Source organism: Megalops cyprinoides, chromosome 18 (assembly GCF_013368585.1).
Source record: "Megalops cyprinoides isolate fMegCyp1 chromosome 18, fMegCyp1.pri, whole genome shotgun sequence".
Classification (NCBI taxonomy): Eukaryota; Metazoa; Chordata; class Actinopteri; order Elopiformes; family Megalopidae; genus Megalops; species Megalops cyprinoides.
The window spans coordinates 5,905,454-5,923,930 of record NC_050600.1 but is presented as its reverse complement, the minus strand read 5'-3'; the positions used below and the strand labels follow the sequence as shown (position 1 = coordinate 5,923,930).

Below are 18,477 nucleotides of genomic sequence, written 5' to 3'. Positions count from 1 at the left end.
TTTGAGACCTATTAGCATGTCTGGAGTCAAATGTCAATGGTCAATAGCCATAGCAGTCCAGTCAATAGTTTAATGGAGGTTGTATTGCATAAGACACATTTCAGACACCAGCACTGTTGGTGGATAAAAGCATGCTGACACATATTCGCTCGATGCGTAACCAGTAATCTTATCTTTCACTCTTCCGGCTGCCAACAGAAGATTGCCACAATTACAGTGACGGTAATTCACCCAAATCCTGTTCGTTTTTTATGAGTTCTGCACCCCTGCCCAGCATGGATTCCCTGTTTTTCCCCAGCTGACCCACATGCTGACATTTAAAAAAAAAAATGTTGTTAAAATTGTGAAATCTCAGCCGCACAAAATAATGTTACATGCACGCTTGATCCTAATGTTTGTGTGTGCTAATAAAAGATTACTAATGTTAAACTACAGAGGAGTGATCCCACGTCAGGAAACAAGATGTGTTGGATTACCCAATGTTGTATTACCACACTGTACAACGTACTCATATGGTGTGTTTCATTGATAGGAAAAATTACAGTGGCAATTAGTGTGCATTTTTAAAAATCAATATTTAGATAAATAATGATAACCGTAAATACATCAGTAATGGCCTTTAATTTTTCTTACCAGATTTTGTTGACTCTGAAAGTGAATTTATTGTTTAAACTGGATACCATAAAGAGCATTCTAACACTGATTACAGTCCTGAGACCACATTGTTATCAATATATAATAAGAACCTTTTTTTTCTTTAACCATTAAAGTCCAGCAATGTTGAAGTCATGTGATTGTCCTCACCAGCTTCTCCTAACATCTGTGTTTGCCTTGTGTGTGACCCTCATCTCCTGAGAAATGGCCAGTCTTTCACCTGGAGGATAATAACAACAGTCTTTATTTTTACTGTGAATACAGGGTCCTCCTGGGCCACCGGGACCAGTGGGACCGCAGGGAATTAAGGCAAGCCGTCGTTTATAACCGTTTCTACCAGTGTGTAATTGTGATAAGCTTAAGTCAGGTGAAAGGTTTGAATACCGGCACTCACATATACTGTAGAGTACGTGGTTTTTAGTTTGATCATTTCTACATCAACATTCAGGCCTATTCTTAGAGTCACAAAGTGTCTGTTATATTGTTCTATCCAAGTGATTAAGCTGTTAATAACGAAATGCCTTAAACCAAGCAGATTTAATACTATATCCTGGTTTTGAGGGAAATGGGCATGAGGAAAGATGAGGTGCTGGTTTCATGGCCTCCCAGGGCCATAGCTGAGGAGTTCTGTTCTCAAACCCCAGTCTTTCTTTCAGGGGGAGCGTGGGGTACCGGGTCTCCCAGGACTGGATGGGGAGAGGGTGAGTGCTCCATCACTGCAGGCCCTGAATGTTACTGTGGTGTACTGTGCTGTATCCGAAGACACAGCTCCTCCGTGCTCACCTGATATACCGTCACCTCAATGTCTTATGTCTTAAACTTTGTCTCCCTTTACTATAAAGAACAGATATAATGGTTTAATGCACTTGTATCTCTAGCAGCTACCTTGTACCTTGTCTGGCCAACTCTTAAAACCTGGCCACGCAACACTTCTAATATTGTTGATGCCTTATATATATATGACTTTTTGCTTGTGTTGTACTCTGCCTCACTTATAAGTCACTTTGGATAATAGTGAATATGATGAAATGAATAAATCTAAATGTAAATGTACTGCAGCTCAGCCTTTTTGCTCACACTGTCCTCCCTGCATCTTCTCTCGTCCAGGGTCTGAAAGGCTCCAAAGGGGACATGGGAAACCCTGGAATATCCGGAGAGAAAGGAGCTATGGGACTGCCCGGCCTGCCTGTAAGAGCCGCTCCCTGAATCCCCTCACATGTTTCATTCAACCTCTATCCTCAAAGGCTGCACTGACCCTCTGTATGGTCAATAAGCAGTGAAACCCGCTGAACTAATGTGCTGAGATTTGTTGAGCATACTGACATGTGGTGTGCTTGAGAATACTCACCTGCTTGTGACCTGGGTCGTGCTTTGCAGGGTGTTAATGGTCTGAAAGGAGACAAAGGAGATGCCGGTTTGCCTGGGCCTCAGGGACCCTCAGTAAGTACAGCCTTTTCACGGATCATATTACAGTACCCCCATCCATAACATCCTACGTTGGCTGCCCATTTATGGCTGTGATACGAGTCTAATAACTCTTCTAATGTCTCTGACTGATCCCCTCTGTCACATGTGACAGAGATCCACCTCGTAATTACACACACAACAGTGATGCTCATCCAGGTTAAGACCATTTTATCGCTAGTGAAGTATGTGGTGTCCTCTGTGGTGCAGTAGTTGTCGCCACCTCTACGCAGTGGCTGCCGTACAAGGTATCCAAGGTGAGAATGACACAGAAGCCGACAGAGGTCATGTGACTCTCTGTCTCTCACACTCGCAGATCATTGGCCCTCCTGGATCACCTGGTCCCCATGGTCCCCCAGGCCCAATGGTAAGATCTTAAGCTCTTCGCGGTGGCTTTAGATCTCCTGTCGACGCTGGACGAGGCCGTGGTTGTGTGACTGGGGCCCCGCTTTTGAATTCCAGCTGTCGACATTGTCTGTCAGAGAACTAGGATGATGTGTGGTCCGTCAAACCAAGGTGACCCCCATCAGCCTGCCTTGTTAAAGACTCAGGCTGTTTTAGGGTTCCTGTGAGAGAGAGACATTAAAGCTCATATTGCATTTCTAGTGGTTTGAAAAATCTGGTTTGCAGTTACCTTGCTGTTGACTTCTCTTACTGATAATACCTTAGAGAAATGCATACAAATTCAGACTCACTCTATGGGCAAACATCACAGGAAGCTGCAGTTCTGCCCAGTGTGAATTTCAAGGGCTATCCAATCAGAAAGATACTCTTGTACCTGGAAGGTTTTTCTCAGCTTTCATCAGACACACACTTCATGACCGTGAGCAGTGTAGCTTATCTATCATCTTACACTGTACATTTCAGCGGTAGAACTGGCTCACATTCTCTCACAATAAATTACACAAAGCTTGCATAGTGATCCATGGTTGATTAATGTCCTGATTGCTGTCAAAAACATAGATATACTCTGTGGGAATTGAAATGTCTCTTTATTCAATACATGTATGCTCTTTGTCTTCACTGTATGAACTGTTACCCTAATTTAACTGCAGCACACATTCCGTGTGAAAGCTAGCACACATAACTGTGTCTAGAGCAAGTGATGGAGGTGAGAATAAGCGTAAAACTGTGGTGCAGCGGTTTGAGATGTCATGAAAACAGGCATCTGTGCTGGTAAACACCTGAATGTTGGCCAGCAGAATCGTTCAGGGTTTGCAACGCTGGATCCTGTATGTCTTAGCCTGTTTTGGATTATCAATCCTGTTTACTGGAGACCTATTACGTTATCTGTAGGTGTGTAAGAAAAACAAAACAGAACTATTGATGTGTCGAAAAAGCCACATGTTAAAAGTAACACATCAGTTTTTATTTCATGTATTTCCAGGGCCCCCATGGTTTTCCAGGACCCAAGGTAAATCTCCAGAAGTGCTTGCAGAACTTGTACATTGTGTGTGTAATTGAGTACTTATGTTCTCATGTCTTCCTCAAACTACTAGAAATCTAATGTCACATCTTGTTTTTAATAACTGACTTTGACCTGAGTGACATAATACTATGTGCTGTTTCTTACGATGTACTTAAATACTGCCCATGTAAACATGCAGCCACTTCAAGTGACCCTAAATTGGTCCTGAAATCAGAGTTCAGTTCCACCCTCGTGCAGAGTACTGAGACTTTAATCCCTGGAGCTAGCAGCAGGTTTGCGCGCGTCGGCTGATCTTCAACAGCAGATCCTCTGTAGTGTACCTGTGCTGTTCTTGTGTTTAGGGAGAACCAGGGTTGAATGGTCTGAAAGGAGCGCGTGGGGAGCAGGGGCACAAGGGCGATCGAGGACCCCTGGGTCTCCCCGTAAGTACTGAAGTGCATTCTGGGTAGTCACCACCCAGCTCTGGTTTTCTCCACCCTGCTTCTGCTATGTGCTGAACCTGTGCCGAATTATACAGCCGAAACGCCGTCCTCCCCCCTGCCCTCTTCTTCATCGTGGCTGCCGCACTCGCCTGTTTCTTTTGGTCGTGATTCTGTGGAAATTTCTGCTTCAACACTAACACTCAGTCAGCATTTACCTGACTTGTATGCCCCGTTTCTGTGGCCTGCAGGTTCTGGTCGTTTGGAGCGGTTCCCACTTCATAAACAGTACTGCAATACTAACAGTGTCAGGTTTCATCTCAGAATTTAAATCCCTTATGTAATGTACGGTACCTGGGAACTCTTTTCTTTTCCTTAAAACCTGTGCTCTCCCAGCCAGCTGTGATGCCCTTACATGCAAATAGGCTGAAGAAACTCATAAAACAAACACTTCCTTCTTCATGCCAAGAAGTCCCACCCACCGCCCTCACCACACTGAGCACACCTTGCTTGTCTGTCTGGATCCCTGCGCTTTGTCTTATCTGTCAGTAAACTGTCTAAACTGTCAGCCATGCCAGTATGTGCGCCGAGGGCTAGCCGTCTCCACCCTATGTGTGTGTGTATTTTTTTTTTTTTTGTTGTTAATTTCCCCATTAACCGTGCCAGCGACAGTGTGAGTGTTCCACTGTGTCAGTCCTGTGCAGTAGCGTTACTAATACCACTGTTCATCTCACGCATCCCTCCATAACCACACAGGGGGCCTCCGGCTTGGATGGCAAGCCTGGATTCAGGGTGAGTCCCCACACCCCAGCATTGCTTCAATCGCCCCCATCCAACCTCCATTGCATCACCACCCGACCCCACCTAACACGCTTCCTCCTTTTCGGATACTCCACCCTTGCCCCCCTAGCGATTTTGGAGGGTGTGTCCTCATTTGCAGGACTTTATTCATGCCCACAACTGTGGAGGCAAAGCACTTATGGAGTCATCACTTTTTTTGTCCGTGAGCTTCATAACCCCAAAGAAAAACAACAACAAAAAATCCTCAGGCACATACAGGTCTGATTTACTGATGTGAAATTAACACACTATTAACATTCACTCAAGCATTAACAGTGCTTTAAGTGTTATGCATCTTGTTGTGAACAAACAGCCTGAAGACTGGCGGGAGTCATACATGCCTGTGTTCCCTTGACGTTTCACTGTTCTGCAACACCCAGAAATCTATAATGTAACCAAACTGTGTGAATCTGAAGAATAAACAAGTGAATCATTTTGAAGGTATCACCCATATACATTTGGGTCAGCTGAAGGTGGCATAGCCTACTGTATGGGAGCACATCAAAGCGTGTTTGTGTATGTGTGTGTGTGTGTGCGTACACATTCACACATACAAGTATGTCTGTGTATATACAGTATATGTGGTGCAGGTGTAAGGTTTGCAGGGCTGTATGGAAGAGAGCGTGTGGTTAGGTAGTTCTCTGCTGAGAAAATCCAGTGTCTCCTCCTCTCTGCAGGGGATGGACGGGCCTATGGGTCCATCAGGTCCAGCTGGTCCAAAAGGGGACAGAGTAAGTCCAGCACAGTCTTCTCTCCACTCCTGTCTGTTTAAACTCTTTTAGGACTGGGATGGCTTTGATTTGATTTTTTGTTTTATTCTAAACATATCCAAAACTGTATGTAGAATCACACTTGATTAAACAGACCAGATAAGGTCCCTGGGTAAAACAGATGAAGTAGAGTTTTAAGGGGAAAGAGGCCCCAGCTGTGTATTTCCATACAGTGACTATTTTCAAATGGAAAACCTGACTTTTGTAATAGCAGAACAGCTGTTGACATCTGTTGGCCCTCAGAGTATGGGCAAGATGTATGTTCAGATATTGTAGAAAGATATGGTCAAACTCTTCTTGCATGGAGTAAATGAGGTCCTCTGGTTCCTGAGAACAGAGCATTACCCACAATACTGAGTGAGTAATTACAGACAAGAGGATGTGTTGATGGATATCTGTTTGTCTCAGGGTGAGAAAGGGCTAACTGGTGAACCTGGACCAAGGGGACCTTATGGACTACCTGTGAGTTTTTCAACCAGCAACTCTTTAAATGTTCTCTACTGACTCATACCAATACACTCCCCTGCTTGCTTAAGCAATTTCTGTAGAACACTTTGGAATGTTTCTACAAATGTGTCAAATACAGTGGTGTGGCACAGTAGTAAGGACCAGGGCTCATAACCGAAAGGTCACGGGTTCGATTCCCCCCCACTGGGGCACTGCTGCTGTACCCTTGGCCAAAGTACTTAACCCACAATTGCCTCAGTAAATGTCCAGCTGTATAAATGGATAAAATTGTACCTTGTATAAGTGGCTCTTGATAATCTGCTAAGTGACAATAATGTAATGTAAATATGAGGTGCCTTACAGATGCATACAACACTTGTGAAAGATTCAATGGAACTTTCCCCTAATTTTCAGGGCACTGCAGGGACACCGGGACTAGACGTGAGTAACATGCATGCCGTTGCATTTTCAGGTCACAGGTGTGTCACGCAGTTTTCGGCTGGTGTGCGGTCCACCATTTCTCTGTTCGCCGTTGTTAATGTTTTCATGGCCTGGTGACAGCATTAGAGGGCCATGGAGCTGTTTGCATCACCTACTCATCATTCATCCCCCTAATGCATGTGCCCCTTCATTTTTGGAACTTTCAAAAAATGTGTTTTAATTTACTTTTTATTTATCTGCGCGGAAGACGAACCAGATTTTTGGAGTCGTAGCTAAAAGGGATAAAAATACAATGAAAAGAGATCCTGATGCATACCAACATGGCTAGCTACATTAAATGTCTCCGTTTTAGCTCTGAGTTTATTTCCTGTTGCACTGCTGCCTGTTACAATCACACAGGTCAGGCTCTGTTGTGGCTCTAGTGTTCCAGGTCTGATTGCTTATACCAGCTCCGAACCTGAGGATGCTTTACAGAACACTTTCTCACTTTACTAAACTTTCACCATTTACATTTACATGTTAGCATTTTCTCTCCCATGATCTCTCTCTCTCTCTCTCTCTCTCCCTCTCCCTCTCTCTCCCTCTCTCTCCCTCTCTCTCTCTCTCTCTCTCTCTCATTTTCTCTCTCTTTTTTGCACCTTCTCTGTCAGACCTTTTGTACTGCCCATGTCATTATCTTGTCTTTGCTTTATCCTGTGGTGTCCGGCAGCCTCCTGAAAGAGTAGATATTGTGTGAGTGTAATGATTTGGAGTTGTATTTTGCAGGGGTTACCAGGATTGAGGGGAGAGAAGGGTGACGTGGGGGAAAGAGGAGAAAAGGTGATATGATTGCACAGGTTCCGTAAAACAGACTTTAACTAAAAAATAACCGATAATGACTGGTGTCAATGGACAATAAGAGTCAGGCAAGAGAACAGTGGTAGAAATATATAAAAATATCTGCATCACTTTTATATTGAGAAATAGACAAAATCTGGTCAAAGTGGAAGTCATGCAATGTTAAAGATGTAGATTTTGACTGGCACTCTTACTTACTGAACAAGTGATTTTGTTACGGATTGCTTTAAGTAGGCGTGAATATTTATCATTTGTTCATTATTCAGGCATTCATTTTTTTTATCTCAGCGTTTTTTCATATCATTAATCCAAACTCATTATGATGCATCTAGAAACATGGTATTTAAAGTAATTTTTGTTGTATACATCTATAATCATGTAAATAATTAAAAATAAAAACTCACAAAAGTACAGAAACATACAAAAAATCAAGTGGATGTTGGGTCGTCCATTGACAACAGGCAGTTTTTTTTTCTTTTCTCTGTATAGTTTTGTTTGTTTTTATGCATGTTCAAATTAATAAGCCACAATGGTGTTAATTGGTACAAGCCTGTTGTTGAAATCTCTGATTGTTCTGGCTCAAGCGAAGTACAACACTAATTGCGCATGCTAATATATTTCTTCATTCTGTTATACTGTTTAAATTGTTCATGCTTTTAAAATTTGAGAATTATTGTTGTACTTCAGAGCCTCTCCTCTATGATAGGGTCATGCGTTTTTCAACCAGGCCTTGCTTCACTTGCATTGTATTCTTCCAACCATTGGACTGCAATTAGTTTACAATATTAGTCATAAACAGCTTGTCATAAATATCTGTGCCATTACTTTCATTTTCATGAAAAACGCAGTGCCCTATTTGTAACATAGAGTTACAAGTTGTAACAAGAGTCATGCTAAACTCCAGTTGTCTATAGCATCATTGCCATCATTTTGTGCCAGTGATTATACTTTTGTGCACATCTATAAATGTGATCACTATTAGCCAGGAACCAAGCTTTGGCAATGTTGCTTTAGCAATATAGAGTTTCATACCATAGTCATTAATTGTTGAAAATGCTGTTTCATAACAAAACTGTATCCCTTTTTGCCTGTTATGCAATACAATGCTTTTCTTCAGTTTAACTTATCTTTAACACAGTGTAATCACAATTCACATCCTCCCTATCATTTTCCTCTATGTCCATTCTCACACCTCATTGTGCTTATATAATTATTTCTTTACTTAAGCCATGATTATGTTATGAAGCATGCTAATTCAGGAAAAAATTCACCATCAATGCTGGCACACAACTGCAACCAAAAAGCGTACAGTCTACCTTTATAGTGGTAGCAGGTGTGTCCGATTTTGTTTGGGTACTTTGGGTACTTAGTGTGAGTTGTGAAAAGGGACACAGTTTTTGGGTTTGCTCTGTGCCCCAGAGGCATTCTCCTGCTACTCCTTCTCCTGCCTCTCCCGATCTGAAACCCTGTGTACGCACTGGCTTTCTCTCCCTGTGTCACCCCCTCCTTCCTCTTCTCCCGAGGAACGTCCCAGGCTCTGTCTGGTAGTCCTTCCGGTGCCTGCCCCTATCTAACTGTCGCCTTATCCCATTTCCTCTCCCATGTGAGGTAATATCCTCCCTTTAATCTCCTCCCGTTATTGCGGTGTCATCTAATATTTCTGATTCAGCGAGGGCAACCATTGCAGGTCCTTTTGATTTTTGTCGGGTTTTTTTGTCCTGTGCCTCTCTGTTTGGGCTAAACCAAAAAACACTTCTCAACAAGCACCAGAGCTCCACCTTTCCTAGTAACTACTACGGTATTGCAGTTGTTGAAATCATTGATCAAACCAAGTCATCAACCAGTATGAGTCTGGGTTGGCCTACAAGGATATTTTATCAAGAATTTTTGAAAATAATTATAGTTGAACTGTTTTTCTTCATCCTAACATCATTAGTATGTTGCAATTAAAAAGATAGGTATAGCTGTTGGCTTTAAACAGTCAAATCTGAGCTCAAAGGACATCATTAGTTTCTGTCATAAAGCTAGAAGAATCCTGGATAGTAACTAACAGCATTGTTGACAGGGCATACATTCACTTTGTTTGAAATGTTTATAATTAAAACTTGTAGTTAGATTCTGTTAGTCACAGCATCAAACTCCAGGGTACATCTTGCGGTGAGGAACTGAAATGAATGGTCGTCCTCATTGGATCCAGACGATTTGAATCTGTGCTCTGTGAAGAGAGATAATTGTCCTGATCAAACCATTATGTCCACAGGGGGAGAAGGGAAAGAAGGGCAAAAAGGGGCCTAAGGGGGAGAAAGGAGAACAGGGTGCCCCTGGATTAGATGCACCTTGCCCATTGGTATGTCCCAGCTAAGAGCTGAATGTCGCCTCTTGGTGAAGTAAGACGACGGACTCAAGGGGAGGAGCTGTGTGTCTGACCATGCGCTTCATCAGTCCAGAAATAGCCTGTGCCCTAGGGTCCCTCACACCATGGAGGATAACTGCCCTCAATGCGTATGCATATATACATATCTTTCAGAAGGTGTGAAAGCACCTAGCCAGGCTTTCCCGGCCCTGTCTGCCATCAGTTAGGTGGTCAATGTCTGTAACTGAGGGCCGCCAACACTAGCTCGGTAACAGACATACAACATAATTGTCCATCATGGGTGCCTCTGTCTCATATCTATGGAGGCTCCTTTGAAAAGGCTGTGAGATGGGCTGACGGTGATAGCGCTGGTCTTACACAGGGTTGCCTCTCTGCCCCCTGCTGTGCGAACAAACCCCCCCCCCCCCCACCCCCTACCTCCCCACGGGGCGGCTGGCCGTCTCTCCCAGTAACATTCCCAGTTAATCTTTAACAGGGATTCCGGGGATTTAAGGGTGAAAAGGGGGAGCCAGGGCAGCCTGGTCTGGATGGGTTGGATGCCCCATGCCAATTGGTACAGTATTCTCTTTCCTTCCTACCCCAGTGCATGTCTTCCTTTCTCCCACTGACCACGCCCCAGGGCCTGCAGCTGACACGGGCCCCCATCGATGCATGGCTTGTGCATGGGGAACGGGGCCAGCTTCTGTCCCTCCACACGACTTCCACCCTGCATGCTCTCCAGCTCAAGAATCACTGTCACATTTTTTTAAATTAGTTGTCCAACAGAGCCAAAAAAATTTACATGGCACTGCATTTCACACTGCATTTATCGCTTTAATAAACCACGCATAGATTGAGTAGGGATTTATCCATGTCGAGTGACTTGAACAGGCAGGCACAGCATGTAAACCAAATGGCATGACTGTCATCGATAGTGATCTTTTAGGTACGCCCTTCTAACTGAACCAGTCTGGTTCCTAACAAGAACGCATTTAAGACTAAGGATACATGACTAAAAAAACTCTACACATGAATAAAAATAGAGCAACCTCCTAGTGGTGGTTATTGGTTTTCCCACCATCTTACGCCAGTTACCCTTTAACTCTGACTCTGACCCATTTTTCCTAAAATGTCTCCTAAAACCTCAGCTCTACTTACTGTATCCTTTCTCCTCTAATAAGCTGTTTCCACACACAGTGCAGTGCTAGCATGGACCACTGCTAACTGTTTTCTACCCTAGTCCATACCTCTGTACCAATTTGGCAAATTATGGAAATTCCACACAAACACAAAAATACAAAAAAAAAATACTATCATCCCAGGTCAGTCTAGTGCCATTACAGTACACATTACAGTACTCAGTATATTTGATATTTCTGTTCAATTGGGGAGAAATATTGTTGGCTTGTGTGATACACATCCATTATTTAAAGTTAACTAAATGTATGCATGCCATTGATATGAGTTCAAGGGTTCATTTAGGCAGGGGGAGAAAAGCATGACGCCTTTATCTGTATCATTGGATGCATTTATCTATCTCTTTAAAACTTGATTGACATTGAGCAGTGCCAGAATCATCCTTATAAATACATGAAAGTGCACAGAAAAATTAAAAATTAAACACTAAAAAAGTCTCTGGGCCAATGATACATATTTGGTGGCAATGCAATGTTGTTAATATCAGTTCAATCACCCTTCTTATTTTTAGGATATAATAATATTAAACAGGCAAATATAGTTTAAATTTGAAGGAATGAATATTTGCTTATTGCTCATTGCACATGTGAAAGTTATTTTCTATAGTGTATCTGCTTGTTTGAAACTTAAAGGAAAGTAGAAATGTGCAATTTGTGACTGCATGAAAATGAAACTGATATATCATGGGGTTTGGTCGTTTGATACAGTATTTTATTTCTATTAAAGTATGAATGCCTCAAAAGTTAGAGGATACTCATAGTTGTTCCTACCATCTTCATAGTCTTTCATAGTCTTTATAAAATTTCTTTTAAAAATACTTCTTTACATTCAATAGACTGAATATTATCTACCTCAGTATAAAGAGGAGACAGCTCTTTCTGAAACTGCAGAAATCTTTTATATATTTTCTGCTGTCTGAGATTTATCAGATTCATTTCAAACCATGACAGTCAGTGACAACTTATTACTGCAAATCCATTATATGACATAGCTGTATGATTTTGTACATACCGAACATATTACGGTAGCCATGTCAAGTTGCGATCGCCTTAGTGGGTTTGAAGCACATACAAATTATTCCCTTTTTTATTAGATTCTCAGTAATTCCTTACATTGTGACAGTCAAAGGGATGCCCAGGACATCTTTATAAAGTGGGGTTAGTAAACTTTTCATCTTCTTTGTTTATTTCACCAGGGCCCTGATGGACTGCCAATGCCTGGATGTTGGCAGAAGGTAAGTACACTGAATATTATCCACCCTCCCAGAGCTCTGTACATGAGCCTGACTTTAGTGGACGTTATGACTTTGTTTTTTGTTGTTGTACAATACAAATCAGATATTCCCATTTTCATTCATGTTTGCTATTATTACAGTGTAGTGCAATTTAGGTCCAGCTAAGTAGCAGGATTAGAGCACAATCCATCTCTAACATTTTGATCTTTCAGTTTGATACATACAAGTGGTGATTTTAAAACATTGCATGTTACAGAAATATTTTGCTCACTCTTTTACTGGTTACTCAAACACAGACTGAAGCAGTTAAGACATTTGATTTAGACCTGTGTGCCTGTACATTAACCTCGTTACCTTACGTGTTTCTCTCTCTGTTTTATTGCAGTGATCAATCTAACTCAAAAGCATGGAGTTTGTAAATAACGCTTCTTTTTTGTATTTATAATTTTTTTTATTGAAGATATAAGAATAGAAATATATATATGTATATGTATGTGAAAGAACGCCCATGAAGTTTACGTGTAGCTGCTTCTACTCATTTGAACTGAAGTATTTTAAATCTCACATTAGAATAGAGAGGTCGGGTACCTTCCCGTCAGAGCCTGCACAGGGGGCATCAGTCCACTTTGTGGGTCTGCTTGCATTGACAGAGGGCCAGGGATGAGACTGGACATCTCAACCAAAATGGGGATGTACGGGGGAGCGTGAAGGACACACTCGGAGTCTTTAACTGGTTGTAGTGGAACGTAACAGACATTTGTGTTTGCGCTCATCTCAAGCTTGTCATCCATGCCCATACTACCAGCTGAAATGACTAAAATCTTCATGCCAAGAAGTTACCAAACAAAGCATGGGTACAGTGCCAAACTAGGAATATATATGTATGGATATACATGTCGCTTTGTGGTGTGGTCCGATTTTTTTTGGCTTTTTCCAACACTAACTGGCTGATGGTTTATTGCAAGTCACTTACAAAAAAAAAAAGAAAAAAGAAAATTAAGGAACTCTGAATATGTCATTTTTTTTTCTTTTTGTGATCATCCAAAGGGAGTCACCCCATGGCTGGTGGCTTGAAAAGAGTTGATCCCCGGGAGATGGACACGAGTTGTTCTCTTTCTTTATTGTGGTATAGCCTGCAGAGGTTTGACATCTGCAGCCTCTTAGCTGGCACTTTTGAAGGTCCCAGGTCCTGGGTCCTGGAGCCTGGTCCTGCAGTCAAAGCAGAGGCTTCAAACAGCACTTGCCATTGGACAAGGAGGAACACGTGGTCCCTTACTCCATGTACCCAGCCAATCACTGATTGAGTTCGGTTGGTGAGGACCTGGACAGACTTCGTCCATTGCTGTGAGGGGCGGTTAGATTGGCCTGCGTTGGATCCATTGTTCCTCAAAGGAGTAAGAAGGGGTGTGTCAGCAGAAAGCCGGCAGTCTTCTCTTTAGCTACCACAAAGGCCTCAGTGGACTTTGGTCTTTGTGGAGATTCCACAGAGAGTTTGACCAGAGGGATGGGAAGAACCAACAAAATCTGCTGAGAGGGTGTCAGTGGAATTTTTGATTTTGTTAGTAGTAGTTGCAGTAGTATTGTCATTTCATGTTGTTATTGTTTTTTTTTTTTTGCCTTTGGTGCCTCAAGCTTTTGTTATTCATTCCCATTGTTGGAAATACGAAACATATTATCTTTCTTTGAGTAATAGGAATGGTATGTTTATTTTAGAGCGGTAACGTTGTTATGTAAAATACTGCAGTATTAAACCACCAACAGTACTTACTATTTTTATTATCTTTTGAACACCTCGCTGAAAGTGTCAAATGAAGTGTTTTAGTGTTCTTTCTTGTGCGCGATACCGCTTCAGCCAGGAGCATAGGTTTCGTCTGAACATTGGGAGGGACACTACTGTTAACATTCAGGTAAATGTTGCATTACAGTGTAGTTGATTACGTTCTCTCACCATTGAGGTCCCGGTCCCCCCTGACGGCCGCTAAATCTACCTTTGTATCTTCAACAGAGGTGTTCATGTTGTGTAGGGGGAAAATGGTAATTAACAAATTATAGTGCAACATAGAGATTATTTTTCATTAAAACTCCTACAGAGATTAAAAAAAATGGTTGTTATCTTTGTGTGGAGTTTGTGATCATAAAACCAATAATGTCTAGAGCTGTGTGTGAAATTTATCTTCAATGCTAGCATTTCCTTTGATGAGGAACTGCAAAATCGGTCAGAATGAGCTTCTTATAGTCACTGTGTTTTTATTGTTGTTTCTACAGAGAACATATGACAGTAACTTTCATTTCATTGTATAATTTCAGAAGAATTTTATTTAAGAGGTGAGACTAAAACATGAGTGTTCAACATTTCACAGGCCCTAGCCAAGCTTTGGACCAAGCTTTGGAATGCCTGGGAGAGTTTAAAACTGGAGTTGGTGGCAAGACAAAACTAGATTTACTTTGTTGTACTCTGTTGCCTGCTTGCCATTCAGATGCCTGCGTTTTTCACATATTATATTCAAAACTAAAGCTACATTCTGGAGAATATTTGCGTTAGGGTATGATGAATTGCACTTGATGCATGGTCACGTGTCTTTCCTGTGTCCAAAATCTGTTGGACATCAAATTCAGCATAAACAGCTGATTATACTCTGTAAATGGGAGGGTTTACAAGGAAGGTGTGGCTATAGACCAATGGAGATGCATGGAGATGCATACCTCCATTTACCCCCAACCACCACCACCAGTCCCCATTCCATTCTCTATACACGGGCTTAGATACACTATGAACATATTGGAAATAATCATCTGGTACAGCAAATACGATGCAATGGAAAATTTTATGAGTTTTATGAATCATATAATCTCAACTGAAGGGCACATTTTGAACTGCATGTATGTTCCTGATTGTCGTGTTAGGTCAAGTTTACAATACATTCCAGTACCAGCCAATACATCCTGAAATATAGCCTCTTCTAACACTGTCATTCAGAATTGCCTCACTAGAGGGTGTATTTCAGTTGTTGAAAAGATCAAGATGTCCTCCCCAACTAACTATGAACACAGATAGGCAAAGGAGTAAGATGTTATTTTAATTTAACTCCAGTTCTTATTGCTAATAGGCTAATTCAGACAAATGGAAAGTGTTTAGTTGCAGTAATACAAAAAAAGGTCATTTAAGGCAGAGCTACATTTTTATCATAGCTTACACTTGACACATTTTTATTTTGACTTCATATTGAAAAATAAGATATGCTGAGTAAGTTATGACAAAACAGTATTGCCTTGTATACTTTATCGTTTGTTTTTTTTTAAGCAGCACCACTATGTCCAAAAGCTTTGTGGTAGAGAGAATTTGTCCTTGTTTATCACCGGTTTCTTGATGTAAACATTATTGGTTATGCCTGAAAAGAAAGTTCCCTTCGGTGGCAGTTATGGTGCTATCAGTTTCGGGTGTTTTCAAAAGCACTGGAGGATATTTACTGTACCCAACAGCCAGGCAAAGGTTTTTTTTAAGTTTTTAAGTTTGAAATCATTTTGTGTATTGAATAAATATGATGTTTTTATTTCTGTTTTAAATGGTGCATTATTTATTTTTCTAATTTTCTAAAGTCAGTATATTGGTTTCATACAGGCATTCCTTTTGACATAGGTAGCTTTCTTACGTTTCGCATGTCAGCTTTCTCAAAATTTGTGTCTATTTCATTACGTAGCAGTCAGATACAGTGCTAAATTGTGTAATTATGTGAAGGGTTCCCATTAGGAATGTACAATGCTAATAAATGCATTAAACTATTTCTGTGCTATAGTAAGTTACGAATCCAGTTTTTTTTTTTTTTAATTATCCCTTTCTCTCAGTAATTTGAATTTGCTTGGATGGAACATATCAAAACAGTGCAGTCAATATATGCCACTTGAGTAAGGATTTGAAGGCTATTTTATTTCTGTTAGTAGTCTGATGATGGTGTCTGGTGATGCTCTTGATATGATCGGGAACTACAAAGTACTTAAACAGGCAAATAGGTAGCACAGGAAATACACCAGAATGAGAAACTGCATTAATTAAATTCCCTACATACAGAAGGAAGTGGTTTGGCTGCATGTTTTAGCTGCAAGCCTCCCTCATATAAACCCAGTGTTATGGTTCTTTCATTGTTTTTATTCTTGATCTCTGTCATTATGAAATCTGCATAATCTTGGCATGCTTTCATTTCAAGATATGCACTGTGTGTCAGGTATGGTGAAGAGAACCATAAGATGTCAATGTTTGTCTACTGCTGGGAAGTTTAAGTCATTAGTTGCATTTCCAACGTTTGCAAGACAGTATCTCTTTCTCTTTCTATTTGCATTGAATGTAGAACAATATATGTACAGTAGAATATGAATGTGCCATATGATAATTGCTCATTTGACAAAAAAGTGTGATTTCAGTTGGCATTGTATGTACTTATGTAATGTTCAGAATTTTAAATAGCTGAACAGTAGTTTTTATTTCAGTCTACAATCATTTTCAATCATAATTATATACTTTTTGTGTAATGTAGTTCATTTGATTCAAAAAATGTACAAAGTTGTTTTAAAAATGTATCATAAAAAACAGAAAATAATACAGAAAAGCCAAACAAATTTACTGCTGTAAAGTTTGGTTTGCATTCAGAATTAAAGTTAATTAAAAATTAAAGATGTTGGATGGGAAAATAATCAGTTTGATCTACACATGTTTGTGGTTGGGGTTTCTGTACAAATACAGAAATTCTTTACAAATACTTTATTTTTAAAAATACAATTTCCGAGTCAATTTCTCTCCAGCACATTCAGGTCATTCCCTCTCAACTTCTCAATACTATCCTTAATGAAGGTATCCAAATTCATTCATTTAAATGAGAATCTCCCTACACCACAGTCAGTTTCTTAACGCAGAGATCTTAAGCAGAGTCTGTGATAAGGTGAGACAGTGAGAAGGAAAGCATCATGCATTTATTTATGTCTAGCGCTTATTTGGTCATTTCTCACCCTGTATCAAATTCAGATTCATCTTTCATATTTATATGCTTTATAGCATTTCCTTTCTAATGAATGTGTCAATGGTTGAACTTTGATTGAACTTGTAGACACTGATATTGATTTGCCTTTTACTTATTATTGTTGTTGATGATGACTGATCTGATAACTATCCCTAAACTTACTGGGCTTTTGGGAGGAAAGGTTTCTATCCATCTTGTCCAAACAACTCTTGTCTTAATCTTTCTGCACTGCCAAAACAAATGGTGGAACTAAATAGCCTATATATCCAGGAATCTTTGGTGAGTGTCCAACCCCTGAAGTCTTTAGTGCATCCAGATCCAAGTACAGTTGTAAAGCTGATCAGAAGTAAACACAAGCTCAATACGACTTGTTTCAGTTCCAGGTGCAGAGAGCAGGTAAAATGCAGAATATCCTTACCTGAACCTTAGTTTATGTTCAAGTCACATCTTTCTAGTTACAGATGGTTTGTTTGTTTATAATTTGTTCGTATAATGTATACTTTTAAGCATTTGTAAAATAATTTTTTCATGCAGTTTGTTACACCTTTGATCACCTTTTTCAGTTTTCTGACTTTTTCTTTCAAATTATTATTTTAAAACTGTTTCATAAGTCTGTACTGTTGGAGCCAAATAAATTGTTTTACCTCTCTTCAAATTTGGTTGTTTTGCATTTACAAGATTTTTTATTATTATTATTATTATTATATTGCAATTATTAATCAGGTGTCACACGATGGACATGGAGACTGCACCCCCTCCCATGAAATGCTTCTTTGGGCTGAATCTCGCAGTCAAGGCTCAAAGAGATGGAGAACAGCACTCAAATTCCCACCCCTTTGGCAGGGTCATGAAGGAACAGAGCACAGTATCTCTCCTCCAGAAAGACGTACAATAATAATAGCGTCCCACTTCCTGTGTAGTCTAATCCAAAGAAGTCAGCAGCATGGTGTTTTTTTAACAGCCTGCGGCCTGATCAGCCCAGGCTGCAGTACCAAAGACATGAAGGTACCACCGACTGTGGTGTGTGACTGACTGTCACGGATGTAGTCATGCCTAAAAAAAAAAACAAAGATCAGTAAACCATTGCTGTTTTTGAAATGGCTGCATACACGTTGCATGAGACCCGTTTATCCAGAGTCCTGCAGCTTATGCAGTCTGCAGCAGTGCCCTTGGAGGTGTGGAGAGACTTGCAGTAAGTGCCAAGGAACAGCACAGTAGCCAATCTTAAACCCGTTAAACGTTCTGTAGAGATGAACTGAATCCAATTAATCAACTAATTAATTTAATTAGGACTCTGCTGTAATGAAATCCTGACAATTTGTCAGGCTCTGGCGGACTGTAGTTACACTTGAAGTTGCGTGGAATATCTATGGTTAGACCAGT

At 40.7% G+C, this 18,477-nt stretch overlaps 1 protein-coding gene across 1 annotated transcript in view; it reads left to right on the top strand.

Moving 5' to 3' along the window:
- The window catches only part of LOC118793407 (collagen alpha-1(XXV) chain-like), a 165,605-nt gene extending 152,446 nt beyond the window's left edge, over positions 1-13,159 (top strand). The window contains exons 23-37 of the mRNA XM_036551577.1: positions 199-222; positions 919-963; positions 1,311-1,355; positions 1,762-1,842; positions 2,032-2,094; positions 2,435-2,485; positions 3,506-3,532; positions 3,889-3,969; positions 5,484-5,537; positions 5,985-6,038; positions 6,438-6,464; positions 7,230-7,283; positions 10,151-10,228; positions 12,047-12,085; positions 13,133-13,159. Coding sequence (XP_036407470.1) covers positions 199-222; positions 919-963; positions 1,311-1,355; positions 1,762-1,842; positions 2,032-2,094; positions 2,435-2,485; positions 3,506-3,532; positions 3,889-3,969; positions 5,484-5,537; positions 5,985-6,038; positions 6,438-6,464; positions 7,230-7,283; positions 10,151-10,228; positions 12,047-12,085; positions 13,133-13,159 — 750 coding nt within the window. The remainder of the gene's footprint in view (positions 1-198; positions 223-918; positions 964-1,310; positions 1,356-1,761; positions 1,843-2,031; positions 2,095-2,434; positions 2,486-3,505; positions 3,533-3,888; positions 3,970-5,483; positions 5,538-5,984; positions 6,039-6,437; positions 6,465-7,229; positions 7,284-10,150; positions 10,229-12,046; positions 12,086-13,132) is intronic.
- Positions 13,160-18,477: the final 5,318 nt, after the last annotated feature.